This window comes from Triticum dicoccoides, chromosome 1B (genome assembly GCF_002162155.2).
Source record: "Triticum dicoccoides isolate Atlit2015 ecotype Zavitan chromosome 1B, WEW_v2.0, whole genome shotgun sequence".
Lineage (NCBI taxonomy): Eukaryota > Viridiplantae > Streptophyta > Magnoliopsida > Poales > Poaceae > Triticum > Triticum dicoccoides.
Window position 1 is genome coordinate 428,021,290 of NC_041381.1, and position 16,189 is coordinate 428,037,478.

The following is a 16,189-nucleotide window of genomic DNA, read 5'->3' on the forward strand; positions in this document are numbered from 1 at the left end:
AGTAACTTGAAATAATCAACCCAAATGATAAGTGCCACATGTGTGGCACGAAGTAACACCTCCCTAACTTTTTTACAAGTAAATTGACATCCGAAAAAAAGAAATCCCCCAAAAAACCGAAACTTATCATCTAAATGGAAAGTTGCCATGCTTCATAACTAAAGTTGCCGAGATAACTAAAGTTGCCATCCTCGGGTAACTAAAATTGTCATCAAAAAACGTCAGGGTGGAATTGCTTCGTGCCACACGTGTGACACTTATCAGGGTTTAAAAATTTACCAAAATCACATCCCGCATTAACTAAATAAAATCAAATCAAATTTTCCGAAAATCACAAAAAATCAAAAATTTATTTCCTTCTCTTGCAATTATCCAAATCAAATCAAATCTTACCAAAACCTCAACTAAATCAAAACTTTCCTTGCATATTTTTACCCATACTTAAATCAAATTAAATCTTACCAAAACCAAGAATATGCTGGGTGTAAGAAATATGTCAGATATAATTAGCTTTGAACCACTATAATATGTATGCAGCCGTTGTAACACATGGGCAATTATCTAGTCGAGTTTAAGGTTATAGTTTGTTCACCCAATCACTTTTTTTCCGAGGGGGTTCACCCAGTCACTCGTGTGCACGGCTACTTAACCTCACAAACACGGGCCAGACCCAATACGACACACACAAGTGGGCTATGCTATTTCATTGGGCTTACATGGACGAGAGCTGCTCCTTAGCAAACGCTTGCTAATGATTGAAGTGCATAACTAATATGCATGGCTTCATGCTTAGGAAAATTAGGTTGCATGCAAAAAAAGTAACTTATGATTAACATGCATAGGTGTTGACATGACATGACTACATGCTTATAAAAATTAGGTAGCAGGTCATAGCTATTTGGGAATAGAGAATTTGATTGTTGTTAATTATGGAATTCCAGACAGTCGAGACTATCCTAGCCTAAGTATAGGAGGTTGTTAGATGAAAAAATTGGCCTGAACAGCCCCTGACAAATGGAGGCGGAATGGGGCATATACTGGAGATGCACTTGGTCCCTCCGTTCCAAAATTATTAGGGTTTTAGGTTTGTTCAAAATCAAATTTCATTAAATTTTACCAAATTTATATAAAAATATATCAACATCTATAGTAAAAAAATGTTTCATTAGATTCATTATGAACTACATATTTCTATTATATATATTTGATGGTGTGGATCTTAGTGGCTTTTTTGTAGGTTTGGTCAAACCTGAAAAGCTTTGTCTTGCAATAATCCTAGAATTTCAATTACTCCGTCGTGGTGATAAAAACGTCTTATAAAAGTTCGTAGAGGAAGTATTTTGGAGCAGAATGGACCACATAGTCAGCGGGTTTCATGGGTATAAGGAAATATTATCTCTATATAGTATAGTATAATTCATGGTACATACATACAAGTGGAAAGCCAAGATAGGCTTTTTCCCCCAAAAAAGAAGAAACTAAGATAGTGCTTTTGTGAACACAAGCAAGGCGGTCGACTTCATGGGGCATTAGAGATCAAGAAGACTCAACTGCAAAACAACGTTTGGTCCAGACAAGTGCTGCATCATGCTCAATGAAACATGTGCTGATATCCACATGGTCAATTCTCTCTGGCCTCCTTTTGCGTCTGTGTGTTCTTTCAGTCTTCACCTGAACAGTTGTGATGTGTACATCGTGGCTGCGAGAAAGGCTGCCAGGAAGGTTTTTTGAACAACCATATTCACCTATAACATATATAGTAGAAAACACAAAAGCATTAAACAACGATATGTCTTTCAAGAACTAACGAAGTTAAATAAATTAAAAGGGAGCAATGAAGTGAGATATAATCAATCACCTTGCACCACACAGAAAACAATCGCATCAGGGATCTTGTCTTTGTCAGCACAATCCAAGCACATCCTTTCAGCGTCCCAACCCCTGCGCTCTGACAACTGCCACGAGAACTGCAAGAGGACGGGCTCTCCAAGCTCCTTGCCATCATCTTGCTGATCAACCAGCTCATACGCGAGAATGCCCCCCATTGTGCATGTGTAGATGAAACCATCAACAAACACAGATCTCCCGTTCAACACTTGGGCTCCGCACGAAGCAGAAGCATGCCGCACAATGCTCCATCTCTCGGAACGCAGATCGAACATAAGGATCGAACCTGTGCCGGCCTCGGAAACCACGAAGGAATTGTCACCCAGGACCGCATATCCCGAAAGGTCAACCTTCCCGTTCAGAGCAAGATATTCGTCTGCGAGGTGCCTGCAACGCACCCATTTGGATCCATCGTGGTAGGAAACACCGAGAGTCTCGCTCAGAGCGACAATCCTGTTACCAACTTCAAGAACCATAGAGAAAGGGTCAGGAGCGGGAGGCTCCGTGCATGGAAACAGCTTGGACTCCTCAGTTGGACCGTATGCATCTATGCCATCTTGTGTGTTAGAGACAACATATGCGTTGGAGCTGCGACTGCTGAAGACGAGGTGCCACGGGGGAGACCGATACCGAACAAGGTAATGATCGTCAGTGTTGTAAGATAAGACCAGAGCATGCTTTTGCGTGAGAAGTTTGTCATGAGATCCCACCCTTCCGTTCTCTATTTTGGCAACATACACAATTGTCTGGAATTGAGCTTCGCAAATAATATATAGGTCCTTATTGATCTGGACAGCTGGGTCCTCAGGAGGCTCCTCAAACTCGTAATGTCCCGGTTTTACAGATAGAAAATTGCTGCACAATATGTCATTTAGGACATTAATATGTTGCCCAAAATGCTTAGAATAAAGCGAGTGTAACTATATTTGAAGTATGTAAGCTTGGTTAAAATAAATAAGGAGACTTTGGGAGATTGAAACCTGCAACAATCAAGCATCTTGGAGGATTCTATGACGGGAGAGCTGGTTGGATACTCCAGCATTGCAGGCGGCATGGCATTCTGGTCCTCATACTCCCTAGTTGACATGTGACAAGAAAGATCAGAAACAATATTGTATATTGTGCTCCCTTCGACCGGCTCTAGAAAAATTAAAGGTCTATAAATCTTTTGGGAAGTTAGACAGCACATACTTTGGCCATGTTTGTGGGAAAAATCATCAAGTAACTACAATACTTACTACATACAATATGAAAACAAATTTATTATGTGTCTAATGATATATGAATCTCATACAATTTGGTATCATAGCTCTTGATAGTTTTTCCTAAATATTTGGGTCCAAACTTTGCATCGTTTCACTTCAGACATTTTTTTTTAAAACGAGACCAATCAGAACTAGCCCCTGATGGCATATTTTGATAGAAGAAACAAGCTGAGCACCACGGGAGAGTCGAAACTCGAACCCGGTTGGGCAGCGTGCGCTCCCGCACTGCTGACCAACAGAGCGACGCTCCGTTCTCACTTGAGACAAATTTTATATGCCTTCTTTTTAGTGGAAGTAGTAATAAGTAACTAACTTAGTAATGCAAACAAACACAATGATGAGAAAACAAATAATGCATTAATGAACTTACTGTAGGAAGCAGAATTCATGGGTTGGTAGTCCAACAGAGAGCACATCCAAGCGGCGGCAGGTGGAATGCAGTATATCGATGCCTTTCTGCCGAGCGCTGGTTGGTCTAACTCTGAAGGTGGAGATGATGGCGTGCAGATGGTCACAGGAGCAGTGGCGCTCCACGCTGATCCAGACGGAGCACATGAGTCGGCCGCCCAGGTGCGTGAGGAAACCATAGCCTTCATCGTAGAAAGGACAGACAGAGTCGACAATGGTAGGCGGCTCCAGCTTGAGCTTTCTTCGCTGATCCTCCTGGTCCTGGTAATAGCGCAGCTTGTAGGCATAGACGCGATTGTCACGGAGGAAGTAGACGGCACCATCATCATCTGTATCATCATCTCCTTGTATGTATACACCAGGGCCCAGGATGGGGACGTAGACCGTCTGTGTGTTCTCGGAGGTGGTGACCACGGTCCAGGTGCAATCGGAGCAATTGAAGGTTAAGAAGACGCCCTGAGCTGGTCGCAGCGACACCAAGATGGTGTCGTCCGGGAGAACGGCGCATCCCTGCAAGAAGTCGCCATTCCACAGTTTGGTCATTTGGCTCTTGTAGTGGAAGGGGAAGGTGTCCCCGGCCTGCTCCCACCGGTCAGCGTCCTTGCGGAAGCGTTGCATCCCGAGGACGCACTTGCCTACATACTCCAAATAGACGTATGGAGCCCAGAGGTGGCCGGCGGCCGAGACGGGGCGGCAATGCGTGCAAGTGTCCTGCGGCAGGCGAGGCAGCTCGGACATGGTGGCGGCTTCGTGGGCCAGCCGCAGCTGCTGGGCTCGTGGGGTCGCCGAGTTCTTGCCCGGATCCAGGTGCTCAGAGAAGAGGCATAGCGAGCGGCCGTCGGGAGTCAGCGCGGCGGTAGCGCTGGCGATGCCGCTGCAGCCCTTGGTGGTTTCGACGGTGCACAGGGTGTCGAGGGCATCCTCGCTCCGGCCGAGGATTCGACCGGATCGCGCGACGCGGAACCGGTGCAGGCCCAGGACACTGTCTTCGGAGATCATAGGGATGGATGCGGAGAGGAAGCCGACGAGCAGCGACCAGGCGGGGCTGTCATCCGCGCCAGCCGGGATGCAGACGTAGTCTCTGCCGGGGGCGACGCGCGGGATCCGGGGAGAGCAGAGACGACGCCAGCAGCAGACGCATCGGTACAGGGTGCAGGCGCTGGCCTCCTCCATGTCGGCTGACTAGAAGAAAAACAGGACGCCTATACGATTTCCTATGTATTGATCTGACCCTTGGTTGTTTGGATACGGGATTTATAGATGTGCCTTAGCAAAACCGGGATTTATACCAAACCTGTCTCCACTATTTACGTTTAGGATTCTAACTACCGAAAACTATGTTTGGTTGGGCCAACCAAAATCTCAGGATAAGGAAAACTTGGTTTCCCGCAAACCAGGAAAACGAGTATTTGGGAAAACGTCCATAAACCAAAGCTACGCCTGTGGGTAACGTCCAGGTATGCCTGTTACGTCAAGGTCAGCCTGTGTGTGGGTAGCGTCCAGGTATGCCTGTTACGTCAAGGTCAGCCATTCCAGGTGATGTGGCTACTGCTTCTTGGCGAGGACAAGAGCAGTGTTTCTCTTGTGACCATGGCGTGCTCCGCGCCGCTGCGGCGGCCGTGTATGTGGGGTTGATGGCGGTGGCGGCGCCGTCGAAGACAAGGTTGTGGCCGCTGACGGCCCGAGCGTCCTGGCCTGGTCGGACGTGAAGAACAGCGTGGCCTGCGCCCCTTCGACCACGCGCAACACCTTCCCATGTAGCAGCGTCTCCGTCATGGCCTCCATCTCCTCGGCTCTCAGTGGCGTGCGCCCGAGCTCACCGGCGGCCGCGCGCACGATGCCAGGCAGCGCCCCGCGTGTTGATGGACATGACGTGGTCGAGCACGCCCAGCTCTATGTATGTCCGTGATGGGCCCGTCGGCCCGTCGAGAGCAGCACGAACTGTGCAGTGGTCGGCATCCTGGGCGCGGTGCCTCCACTCGGACCTCCTCACCTCTCACATGAACGGCTTGGGGTCTTTCTCAAGGTTGAGGATGACCCGAAAGACATGTCTAAACAAAGAATATTCTATAAACCAGTTTTAATAAAACAGCAACTTAAAACGGGTTTTTCCTACTCTGAAAACTGGTTTTGCAAAAACATGCTCCAAATACTAGTAGTTATTCAAACAACCACAGGCATGATAATAAATAAAATACATGTGAGGGAGAGGATTGGAGCACAAGACATGGTTGTTTAAGCCTATTTTATCTCTACATTTATTTCTACCTCTAACTTAAACTCTCTTACTTCTAAAACCGTTCATCTTTTTCACGATAGATAGACAGACCTGATAGCAGTGGCCGACAAGTACTGTATGGTGGTGATGCCAGCCACCTGGGGCCTGAGTGGCACAGTTCAGGAGTAGAGCGCTGGAGTTGCAGAGGGCATCGAATGACCTGAGGAAATGCATGGATTTGATGGGACCAGGTCATTCAAGTGCTTTAGATGGCCAATCGTCCGATTATATCAGAATACCTAGGAGTTCATCAACAAATGGTTCATCGTTCTTAAAGTATCGCCATGGTAGCTTAGATTTAGGGAGTGTCTATCCGACACTTTAGACTGTTTTCAACTGAAAAACAGTAGAGGCTATAGCCATTCATTCACAGAAATAGAGGTGCACTGAACTCAGAAAAAACCTGCCACTTCCCACCCATTTGGCACGAGTATGCTACTGGTCCGCATTTGGTAACTAGTTCCAGTTCCAGTCTTACTTGGGCAAGCTTGTTGTACTTCTCTAGGTAAGCAAAACAATCTTGGTTACATAAATTTCAGAGATAGTGAAAGAGAGCTTGATCTACAGGACAACGAGCGAAACAAAAAAAGAAGCCTTCGTCGATGTGAAACATCATCAGTTTCAGTGTGACCAATCCTAGCTCAAGATCATCATACAGAAATCTTCCAAGCCATACTTTGATATCCTTCCATGAGAACAGGACTTGATAATAAACCTAGTGAGAACAAGATTGTTGAAAAATGATGGTAAAACACCCAATAAAGGCGGCAAAGTCTGATGATATGAGACAATTTACTTTGATGGTAATATGGAAGGCAGTGTTGCACATGAGTTAAACCAAAAAAATCCAAAAGGAATCCTATTAAGAAAAGAAAACACACTAATAAGCTCAGATCAGTAAGTCAGAAAGAAAAAAAGGACTAATTTGATGTAAAAATCAGTCTGGCACTTTGTTTGAACTAGTCTACAAAGATATAGCAAGTATCACAAGTGCCACCTTCATGCAGAGATCTACAAAAATCTGAAAACCTCATGATCATCTAACACAAAGTGTGAACACCAAACTAACATCAAAATATATCCCTGTCATGGAATTAATAGATCGCACATGTAACCCCCCACAGAGACAGAAAAATGGACCCAAAAAATCAGCAATCGAGACAACATCAAACGCAAGTGCGCAACTCCCCTATACTGCTTCGTCTCGACCGACCCTCTATATCCTGGACAAGAATGAGAGACCCCACCCCTCTCTTCTGCCCCTGTCTTCCAGACACACACACATCCGGGCCTGACGGACACCGCTTTGTCCAGAAAAGCTACATGTGGTGCCATACAAAAAGGATATTTCACAAGGACAGATAAGCTGGGCAGGGAAAGATAAACGGGTCAAGAAAACCCCAGCAAAAAAGGATAGGCTTGGATCTTGGAATGACCAGACAAATGGAGTGCTGACATATAAAGAACAGCTAGCTGGGAAAAAAAATGGGAAGTGTAGATTTATACTAACATCTTACTGAAATTTTAGGATGGTAATTGAGGTCTTGGGTAGTCCGCATCAAAGCCCTGAGCATAGCGTTTGCTGAGCAGGCCAGGCACACTTTGGATCAACGCTCTGTCAATTGTATCCTCCCTTACATGATTAACCCAATTCGCCTACAAAATATGACTTAGCATATTATCACTTGAATTATTTACATTTTACTTGCAAATACAAAAATAAGGATGTATACATCTACACATGCTAGAATTTACCTCGAAAATAATCTTCGCGTGCTCCACATAATGTCTAGAGACCATATCAGCAAACATTAGCGCCCCTACGACATCATTTGAGAATGTGCGGTTTTGACAAATACTATCCAAAACAACATGATTATGAGGCTTGTTAACTCTCCAGTGAGGAGAGAATGGAATTTTGTTCAAAAAGTTTTTCATGTTCACAGATATCCTCCTTGTACTGAATGTACGATACAAAATCTGCCGTCTTCCCGGGGTAAGCAGAATGGGGTGGCCAAATATATCGTCAACAGTCCTGTATTAGAAAATATCATATTAAATAATAATAATAACTAGTTTTTTTCAAACACGCATAGAAACACATTTCATTTTCCATTAGAAGAAAAACGCCAAGAGGACGTGAGAAGTACACCCCACAAGTGCCAAAACAAGTAACTAAAAAAACAAAAGAAACTACAGAAAGCTACCAAGAAAGCTAGTGAAATAACAAAAACAGCTATGTCAACGCATAGCAGCCAGCTGGTCGTAGAGCACTGTCCAGAGGTCTAGTATGCAGTGGCAGCTTCCTGGTAGCTATTGAGCATAACTATGATCTAGTAGGCATCAACCAGATCTGACATTTCTCCAGGACTTCCAAGGTGTTTTATCTGAAGGGCATGTGTTAACCTTGAACAGTTTCAGGTTGGGAGTGCAAAGAACCGGTTCCGTGTTGCTCATCATATGTTTCAAGCGGGCTTTGCAGCTTGGAAAAAAGGCAATGAGAATGAGCCTAATTTCCTATTGCATGTGCATAGCCTTAATACTGGTGACAAAGACCCATCTTACAGGCTGTCACAAGAACCACACATGTTTATAATATGCTCCATTAGTTAGGTGAGGTCCATTTCCTACTGTTATGCGGTCCCATAAATGCTAAATTACTCTGCTCTTTTGGTTTAGATGAAGATGACATTGCTAAAATAAGGGCATATCAAGCATTTGAACAGTTGACACTAAAGGACAATCTAGAATTAATGATACAAGGTGATAGTATTACTTTAGAAGCAGTTCTCATAGACACGAGAATGTTAGTTGGTCTTTCTTCTTTTTTGCGGAAACATGATGTTTGTGCTTTCTACAAAGGTATCACCTTGTTATCTGTCATGTCTGCGTCATTGACTGCTTTCAAATTATGTATTTTATTTACTTTCACAGCCTCTACACGCATGCTGGTTTATCCATGATTTCTTAACCTACGGATTCTATTTTGTCCACAATGTTAGTTCTGTGTATATAAGTATCACCCTATAATATATACTGTTTGCATCGTCTAGTAAAATATGTACACACTGAATTTCCACGGTATATGCACTTGGTTGCCATGTTTTCTCAACCTATGAACATGATTCTTTCTAACACATCACCCCTTTTTTCAAATGCCTCATTGTTCAGTTTTCCATAACTGTCTGCTGCTCTCAACTTCTGAGATGTGGAATAGCTATATGTGGACGGACTACGTGTTCATGTCAGGTGTGCCAAAATGATGAGCTTGCAGCCCACGGAGCATCATTTTTCTTGTTATGCATTTGTGTTGTATGTGTGGCCCCTGTTGACCCATGATGCCCAGGCCCATACCGGTCTAGTGGCTGGCTGACCTAGACAAGGAGCGCTCGACGCTGACTGTCTGTGTGCGCCACCAGAGCTATCGGGAGGTATGTCTCCACTTTCCACAATTCGTGTAACATAAAATAGGGCTTTTATATCCTTTGGGGAGTGACGAACTGAGGATGTGATATTTACCTTCAATATATTTTTATATAGTACATTCCAGTTACTGAATTGTGAATTGTATAAAAAAACAAAATCGCGTATCTCTCTATCTGATTAGTAGGGTTCTACTATATTAGCAAGCGACATAATTGCATTGAATAGTTAGAACCACGGTCGTAAAGAAGAAGAAAACTCGCTGCGGTCTGCAACAACATGGTGCAGCATAACTACACAAATGAACCAATCCCGCTCCATTACTAAAAATAACATAATATGAACAACGGATCATGATAATAGTCAAAACAAACCATCGGTAAATCATCATACAGATTTATGTTGCTGCAAATATGCTAAGCGCTCTAGTCTCTACTCAACATGAGAGAAAATTAACATACCTTGCCTTTTCCTTTTTAAGAAGAAGAATGAAGTCATGTAATTCTGGATTTGCCCATAGTGATGCTAGGTTATTTTCAATCAAATCTGCAAAAGCTGTGCGAAGAGGCATAACGTCAATATCTGTTTGAACTTTGCGACGGATAAGATGCGGCAGAATTTTAATTCTCCACCCTATCATGACATAGCTCGCAGGATCAGCCAAACTGTCACATGCATAGTCATTATTCCACATTTCGTCAATTGCTGCATAGGCCGTCCTGCAAAACACAAATTAGATATATAATTTCTAGCACAGGAAAAATTGTTCTCGAAAAAAAATTGGTGCATGAAAATCTAATTTAAAGGCTGAACTCCAACACTCGGTTCACCAAACTTCCAATCCTGATAATTCAGACATTGAACTTTGTAATCCATCAGTCCCAAGTGTGAGCTGTTCGGGAGACCGAGAAAAGGGTAATCCTACCAGAACATTATATCTGCTCTCACTTCTCTTAATGGTATACCTGACCTACATGTCATACTCCTCACCACAGTTCTGCTTCTGTCCAACAATCTTTGCCACAGATCAAAATATTAAAAACTAGAGACATATACTTGCCACATACAATTTGGTGGAGAAGACGAGGATGAAATCCTACTGTTAAGACAGATGCATGCTACTCCAGCAAAATATATTGCTACAGTGATTCATCATTTGGACATGCGGGGCATAGTGCCTATGCAGACTGATCGAGATGCCAGAACGTGCATGTTTCGTGTTGACGCATGCAACAAAATGAACAAGTCCCACATGGACATGTTCTTTGGAGGTCTGTATGCATGCAAGGTGAGAACTACAGCGGGAGGTAAAGAAAAAACAGGTTATCCATCTCTGCTTCCTGCAAGGTTTTCTTTAACTGTCCTTTGAAGAACTATTTAGCTGTCCTTCATAATACTGCTAGAAGTATAAGAAGATTATTTACCATACAGTAGCATTATCATACAGGCTCAACTTATTGGCTTAGCTATACTAATCATGCATTCCTGGCAAGTTGCTAAATATTACTTTACAATTCACATGAACAAAAACACACCCATACAATTTCCGAAGATGATTTTATGCTTGCATTCAGTTATATTTTATCCCTCTCTAGGAATATCTTTAAATGCTAGCATGCAAAAATGTATGCATACTTCACATCTTCCTTTTTAGTTCCTTCAACTTCATCTGTGGACTTTATCCCAGAAGAATCCGACTGATGAGTCATTAGACTGTACTTTCATGATGGTGTATTTTTATGTGTGAGAAAAAAGGCTGACAGAGAAAGGTGAGAGAGATGATTTACAGGCACAGAATGAGTAAGTGGGTCCTACTACTTCTGAGATACAGGATCCCCACCGTTGGAAATCCATGCAGGAACCAAATGGACATTCGATATCCCTTTGCTGATAGGGACTGACTACACCGTCCCCTAGCACTAGCAGCACTCTTAGCTAAAAACAGCATTCACTTGAATACAGGTTTTACAAATGCAGGGCTGCCTTGACATGCTGGTAGGGAAGCTGGTCAAGAATCCCCCAGACTACACGCTTATTGTGAAGACTGGTGTGCTATGCCGCACAACACCGGTCCGGGTGGTCCTCCCCACTGGTCACATCCCTCACCGATAGGCAAAGCAGTGTCAACCGATGCAGGCATGGGAGAGATACAAGGTGACAGAGGCGTTCTCCACTCTCCCGTCACAACTGCTCGAGATGATCAAGAAAGAGCCTCGGAGCTGGCATATTACCAACAAAAACCGCTCTTTGAGACAACGGTTAATTTTGCTTCTTCATGAGGTCCCGGTAGATGGAGCTGGCAGTACACAAGCCTATAAGGAGTTTGCGACATATGGTAGTGGCCAACCAGGTGGAGGTGGCTACAGTCAAGATGAGAAGAGATAAAGGAGGTGTGAGATATGCCCTAACATGCGGATCAGTGGCCTCAATGAGAGGAGTAAGAGGCGATAGGAAATTCCAGTCGAGACCACCCTTTTCCCAATGGGTCAAGCAGCTCAATGTTGAAATTTGCTGGGTTTAGGAGGTTCAAGGTTCTAATTTCAGGGCCAAGCACATGGTTCAGGATTTAAAATGAACTTTCTAAAGCCATACATGAATTTTAAGAAGAAAAAAACACATAAAAATGAATACCTGAGCATCTGTTTTTCCTCCTTAAAGAGATACGGACCTCTTGTCTTCATATTGACATTCTGAGAAGTTAACCAATCAATGAAGGATTGATCATCTGGACTGAATCCAGACACTACTTTTGGCAATTGAGGATCTGGAGGAGGAACTTGACCCTGAGGAACAACTTGAGGATTCTGATCACTCTGAGCAACGAAAATTGGTTTCAGAATACCAACGTTCTTCAAATTGAAACCCATTTTCAAGACATTCTTCATTCTAGTCAGCTCTGTGTTCTCGCTCACCAAAAAACAAGCAGGAGTCTTGCCAGTCATGGACCCTTCAAGCTTTTGTCCTACTATACTAAACGGTATATCCTCCCGTTTGTTGGCATGTAAAATATGCCCAGACTTCAGTGGCTTGCTAACATCATCAAATTCATATGCATCCACAACTACACCAGAAACTAATACATGATTCTGAATATTCACAGTTCTCTCTTGCTACAAAAAAAAATGTCACATGATTTAGTGCAACTCCAAGCTAAACATGCAACTTGTATGACCAATAAAGACAAGAACTCAATGTTCTAAGGAATAGTAACTTGTCTTTTTTTAAGGAGCCAGACGCACCTTAATTGCCTTAACAATAGCTGCCTCATCTTCCTACAAAAAAATTTACATATGTGATTTAGTGCAACTTCAAGCTAAACATGCAACTCGTATGTTCAGAAAAGACAATAACAACAACTTGTGTGTTTCTTTACGGAGACATAATGGTAAACAACTGCAGTTATCAGGTAGGATGCTTACATACGCCATTGGCCCGAGGATAATCTTGGAGGAACGGATTAGCACAGGATTGTAGAGCAGAGCCTGATAGTGAGAAACAAACGCACTACATGATATATCACTACGCATCTTTCACAACCAAACGAAGCTTCAAACATATATGCAAAAAAATCAATTAGACACCAATGTTTGTAGGAAAAAATTGTCAGGGCATGTGCAGTGCAGAAGTAACAATAAACGCGGAGAAGAATGGCAGAGTGCACAGTAAATAAAACGTGAAAAAAATTGGCAGAGTGCAGCAGTGACAACACACACGGGAAAAATGGGTTAAAGGGAGAAGCATGGATGAGCCCTTAGCCCATTAGAGATAAGTATAGATTTAGTAAGGATATCTATTACTTAGGAAGGTTATTTAGGAAGATAGATATATGATTTGTTAAGCTAGGATTATATATATTCTTAGTCATCAAGTCAAGTCTACCAAGGTACACTATGTACCCCATATGGATTATCAATGGATGAGAATAAACTAATCCCCACCACCAGCCCTTTTCCCCTCCCATACCCAGTACCAAGGCTGGTAACCGTCACTCGGAGCAGTAACCCCAACCTTATCATGTTTATAGGTCTTAGGACAGGTACCAATCTTAGAAAGTGACAAATGCATTCTTGTAACAGCATAATGCAAACATGTCGGCAATGAAGGTGAACTTTTTAAGAAAATGAGATCTTTTATGTGGACATTAAAGATGCAAAGCAGGCCAGGATAGCTGACAGGTTCAGTCGCCAGATAGGCTCCGTTGCTTTTACCAATTTGGAAGCTCCAATCAGTGCAGAGAAGAACTCCAGCAGGATTTACAGGTAGTGCTGCAAAAGGTTCAGAAGGAATAGATTCTTGGCATGCCAACATATTTCTTATGAGGGACGGGATGTGTTGATTAATTCGTGCCTATCAAATGTTCCTCTGTATATTATGAAAATGTATTGGTTACCAGCAATGCATCAGAAAATAGACTCAAATAGGAAGAGATTTTATTGGGAAGATATCAGCAAGTTTCACATGGTGAAATGGGTAAAATTATGCAAACCTGCAGATGATGGGGCAGTTGACATTGTAGATCCAAGAGTTAGAAATTTGTGCTTGCTGAATAAATGGCTAATTAGGCTGCTAAATGATCAAGATTATATGACCTCCACATTGCTGCCAAGAAATATTTAGGTACTAGAGCTTTCTTTCAAACTGAAGACAAGGCAGCTCCCAATTCTGGAGGGATTTGCATAAGGTAAAAACTGGTTTCGGCTGAGTGATAAGCTTATAGTGAAATCTGGTGACAGACTTAGCTATTGGAGAGATCTTTGGAGGTGAGGAATGCACTTTGTGGAACAGGTTCCCTCGTATCTTCATTGTTTGTGACAAACAAGATATAACAGTGAAAGAGGTTATCATTCACAGGAACCTGACCTTCAGAAGAACTTTTTGGTGTTCTAAAAATAGCTGAGTCTATCTAAAAAAAGTGAGAGGACATTAAACTTCTACTGGATGAGGTTGTTCTAACTTCTAACTGAAGAGGAGGATAGTGTGAGCTGAGAGTTAGAGAAGTCAGGAATCTACTTATCTAAATCACTAATTCAACATGACGACTTCCGGAAATGAGGGCTTGGCACCTTTGGAGGGAACCTACCCTTTGAAGGTGAAACATTTTTTGTTGTGGCTGCCATCAAGAGAGGAATTGAAATTCTGCAGCTGATCCTTTTAGCAAGGATTGGACAGGGGAACCTTACTACAGTGGCCCATTAGAATCAACCAGAATACCAGATACATCCTTTTGCCCGTCCTTCGGCTCAATTAGTTTGGTGTTTAACTAGAGATAGCTTGGGCTGGGGTCTCCACTTCTTATTTGAGGAGTCCTATTCAGAGATGGTGGGGACAGTGGGAAGGACAAAAAAGAATACTAAACTGAATTATAGTGAATCTGATGAATAATGATGCTTCATGCCTGTTACTGGGCGAGTGGCTGGTTAGGAATGGTTTTGTCTTCAACGGCATCATTGCAGTTGTGAAAGACGCTGTGTGATAGCAAAACCTTGATTTTTCTACCAACTTAATTTTGAGCACAGAAACGAAAAGGACATCAAACACCTGTAAATATAACATCGTGACCCAGTTAAAAGCACGGCAAATTGAGGTAATGGACTGAGAATAACATATATTCAAGAACAGCTGTTCTTCCACTTTCACACCCAATCATAAAAAACGTGCAGCAAGCTAATACTTCCTTGGTAGATTTGTAATTCGTATAAGCATCTTGATATATTTAAAGAAAAATAACAAACGCTAAATATGCTCATGTCAGGACCTAAATGCAACACTCGATGTTACTCTTCCACGTCATTTTTTAGTTGTTCCATCTGAACTAAAAAAAATATGCACTGCATTTTCATGTGTTTTGTTATCTAAAGGGCTAGGGTTTATAGGATATAATAGAAGGAAGGGTGATTGCCCATTCCTTAAGAAACGCACAAAGAGAAAGATGCGTCCAAAAGAATTTATCTAGAGGGCGCAGAGTTTAGATACAAGGAACAAGGAACGGCGCTTTTCCGTATCATAAGAGAGGGCAGAAAATTAATATTCGTCTGAGAGCAGTTTAATTCAAGGTAGGAGCAAACCGACGTGAAGAGAGAACGACGGCCGCTGGGCTGGTTAGGAGCTCGAGTTGGTGAAGGCGACCTCGAGTATGCGCGATGTTCTGGAGGCGGCGTCCAGCAGCACCTTCCCGGAGCTGGCGGCGGCAGCCTAGTACTTCAGGGTGGCTACTCGATCTGGAGGAGACGGCGCGGGTTGCTTCGTGGGCGGGCCAAACCTCCGCCACCGCTCACTTCGGTTCCCCGCCGCCGCCCTCAGAATTTGGGGATTTTCGCACTTGTGTGTGTGCGCTGTGGTGTGCAGCCGCGGCCTGAAGGCGCAGTCCTGGTTTTCTACGATAGAGCAGTGCCACTCTGAGGTCTAGGCTCCGCCAAATCCGCGACCGGGCCGAACGGCTCAGGTCCGGTTGGGCCGGCTCCTAACACAAAACAAGGAGCTCGGGTTTTGGGGGATTGCGGAGCCTTCCACTGAAGATAAGTCAAATAACCGAGCGACCACGAGCGCACAGGCTGGAAACCCTAGCTTTTTTTGGGAGGTCCAGTTTTTTTGTTTTTTTGTTGAGGGGTAGCTGCCAGGCCACTGGGCATTGAGCAAATGCACTGACCCCCAAATGACAAGGCCCTGATCCAGTTTGCGCATCATATATAGTGTCTAGAAGAAAATATTCAAGCCCATTAGCCAAAGCCTAACTTGGTGGCCTGCCAGTGAAAAAAGCGAAATCACTAATTGAGGAGTACTCTTCAGGGAGGTCCTATACGGTGACCTACGCGCCAGGAAGCAAGCACGCGCGTAGGGGGTTAGTTCGTGCGGACGTCGATGGGCTGGCCCATTTCGTTCGGGGAAATTTTCTTGGTACGATACGTTCGAGCCTGCTTTATTGTTTTCA

At 43.5% G+C, this 16,189-nt stretch overlaps 1 protein-coding gene across 4 annotated transcripts; it reads right to left on the reverse strand.

Annotated features, from left to right (window-relative positions):
• Nucleotides 1-1,382: 1,382 nt before the first annotated feature.
• Nucleotides 1,383-15,645, reverse strand: LOC119339187. Of its 4 annotated transcripts, none has more exons than XM_037611347.1 (8): nt 15,388-15,645; nt 12,681-12,743; nt 12,501-12,533; nt 11,893-12,371; nt 9,723-9,980; nt 7,594-7,873; nt 7,349-7,494; nt 6,226-6,553 (listed from the first exon to the last, which is right to left on the reverse strand). In XM_037611347.1, exons 2-7 carry the CDS (start codon nt 12,687-12,689, stop codon nt 7,363-7,365), a joined length of 1,191 nt encoding a protein of 396 aa, XP_037467244.1. In that variant the 5' UTR covers nt 12,690-12,743; nt 15,388-15,645; the 3' UTR covers nt 6,226-6,553; nt 7,349-7,362. The 4 variants fall into 4 exon arrangements, with proteins under 4 accessions (XP_037467233.1, XP_037467244.1, XP_037467236.1 ...); XM_037611339.1 differs by having other exon boundaries at nt 15,331-15,645; XM_037611342.1 differs by having other exon boundaries at nt 15,327-15,645.
• Between the last annotated feature and the right edge of the window lie 544 nt (nt 15,646-16,189).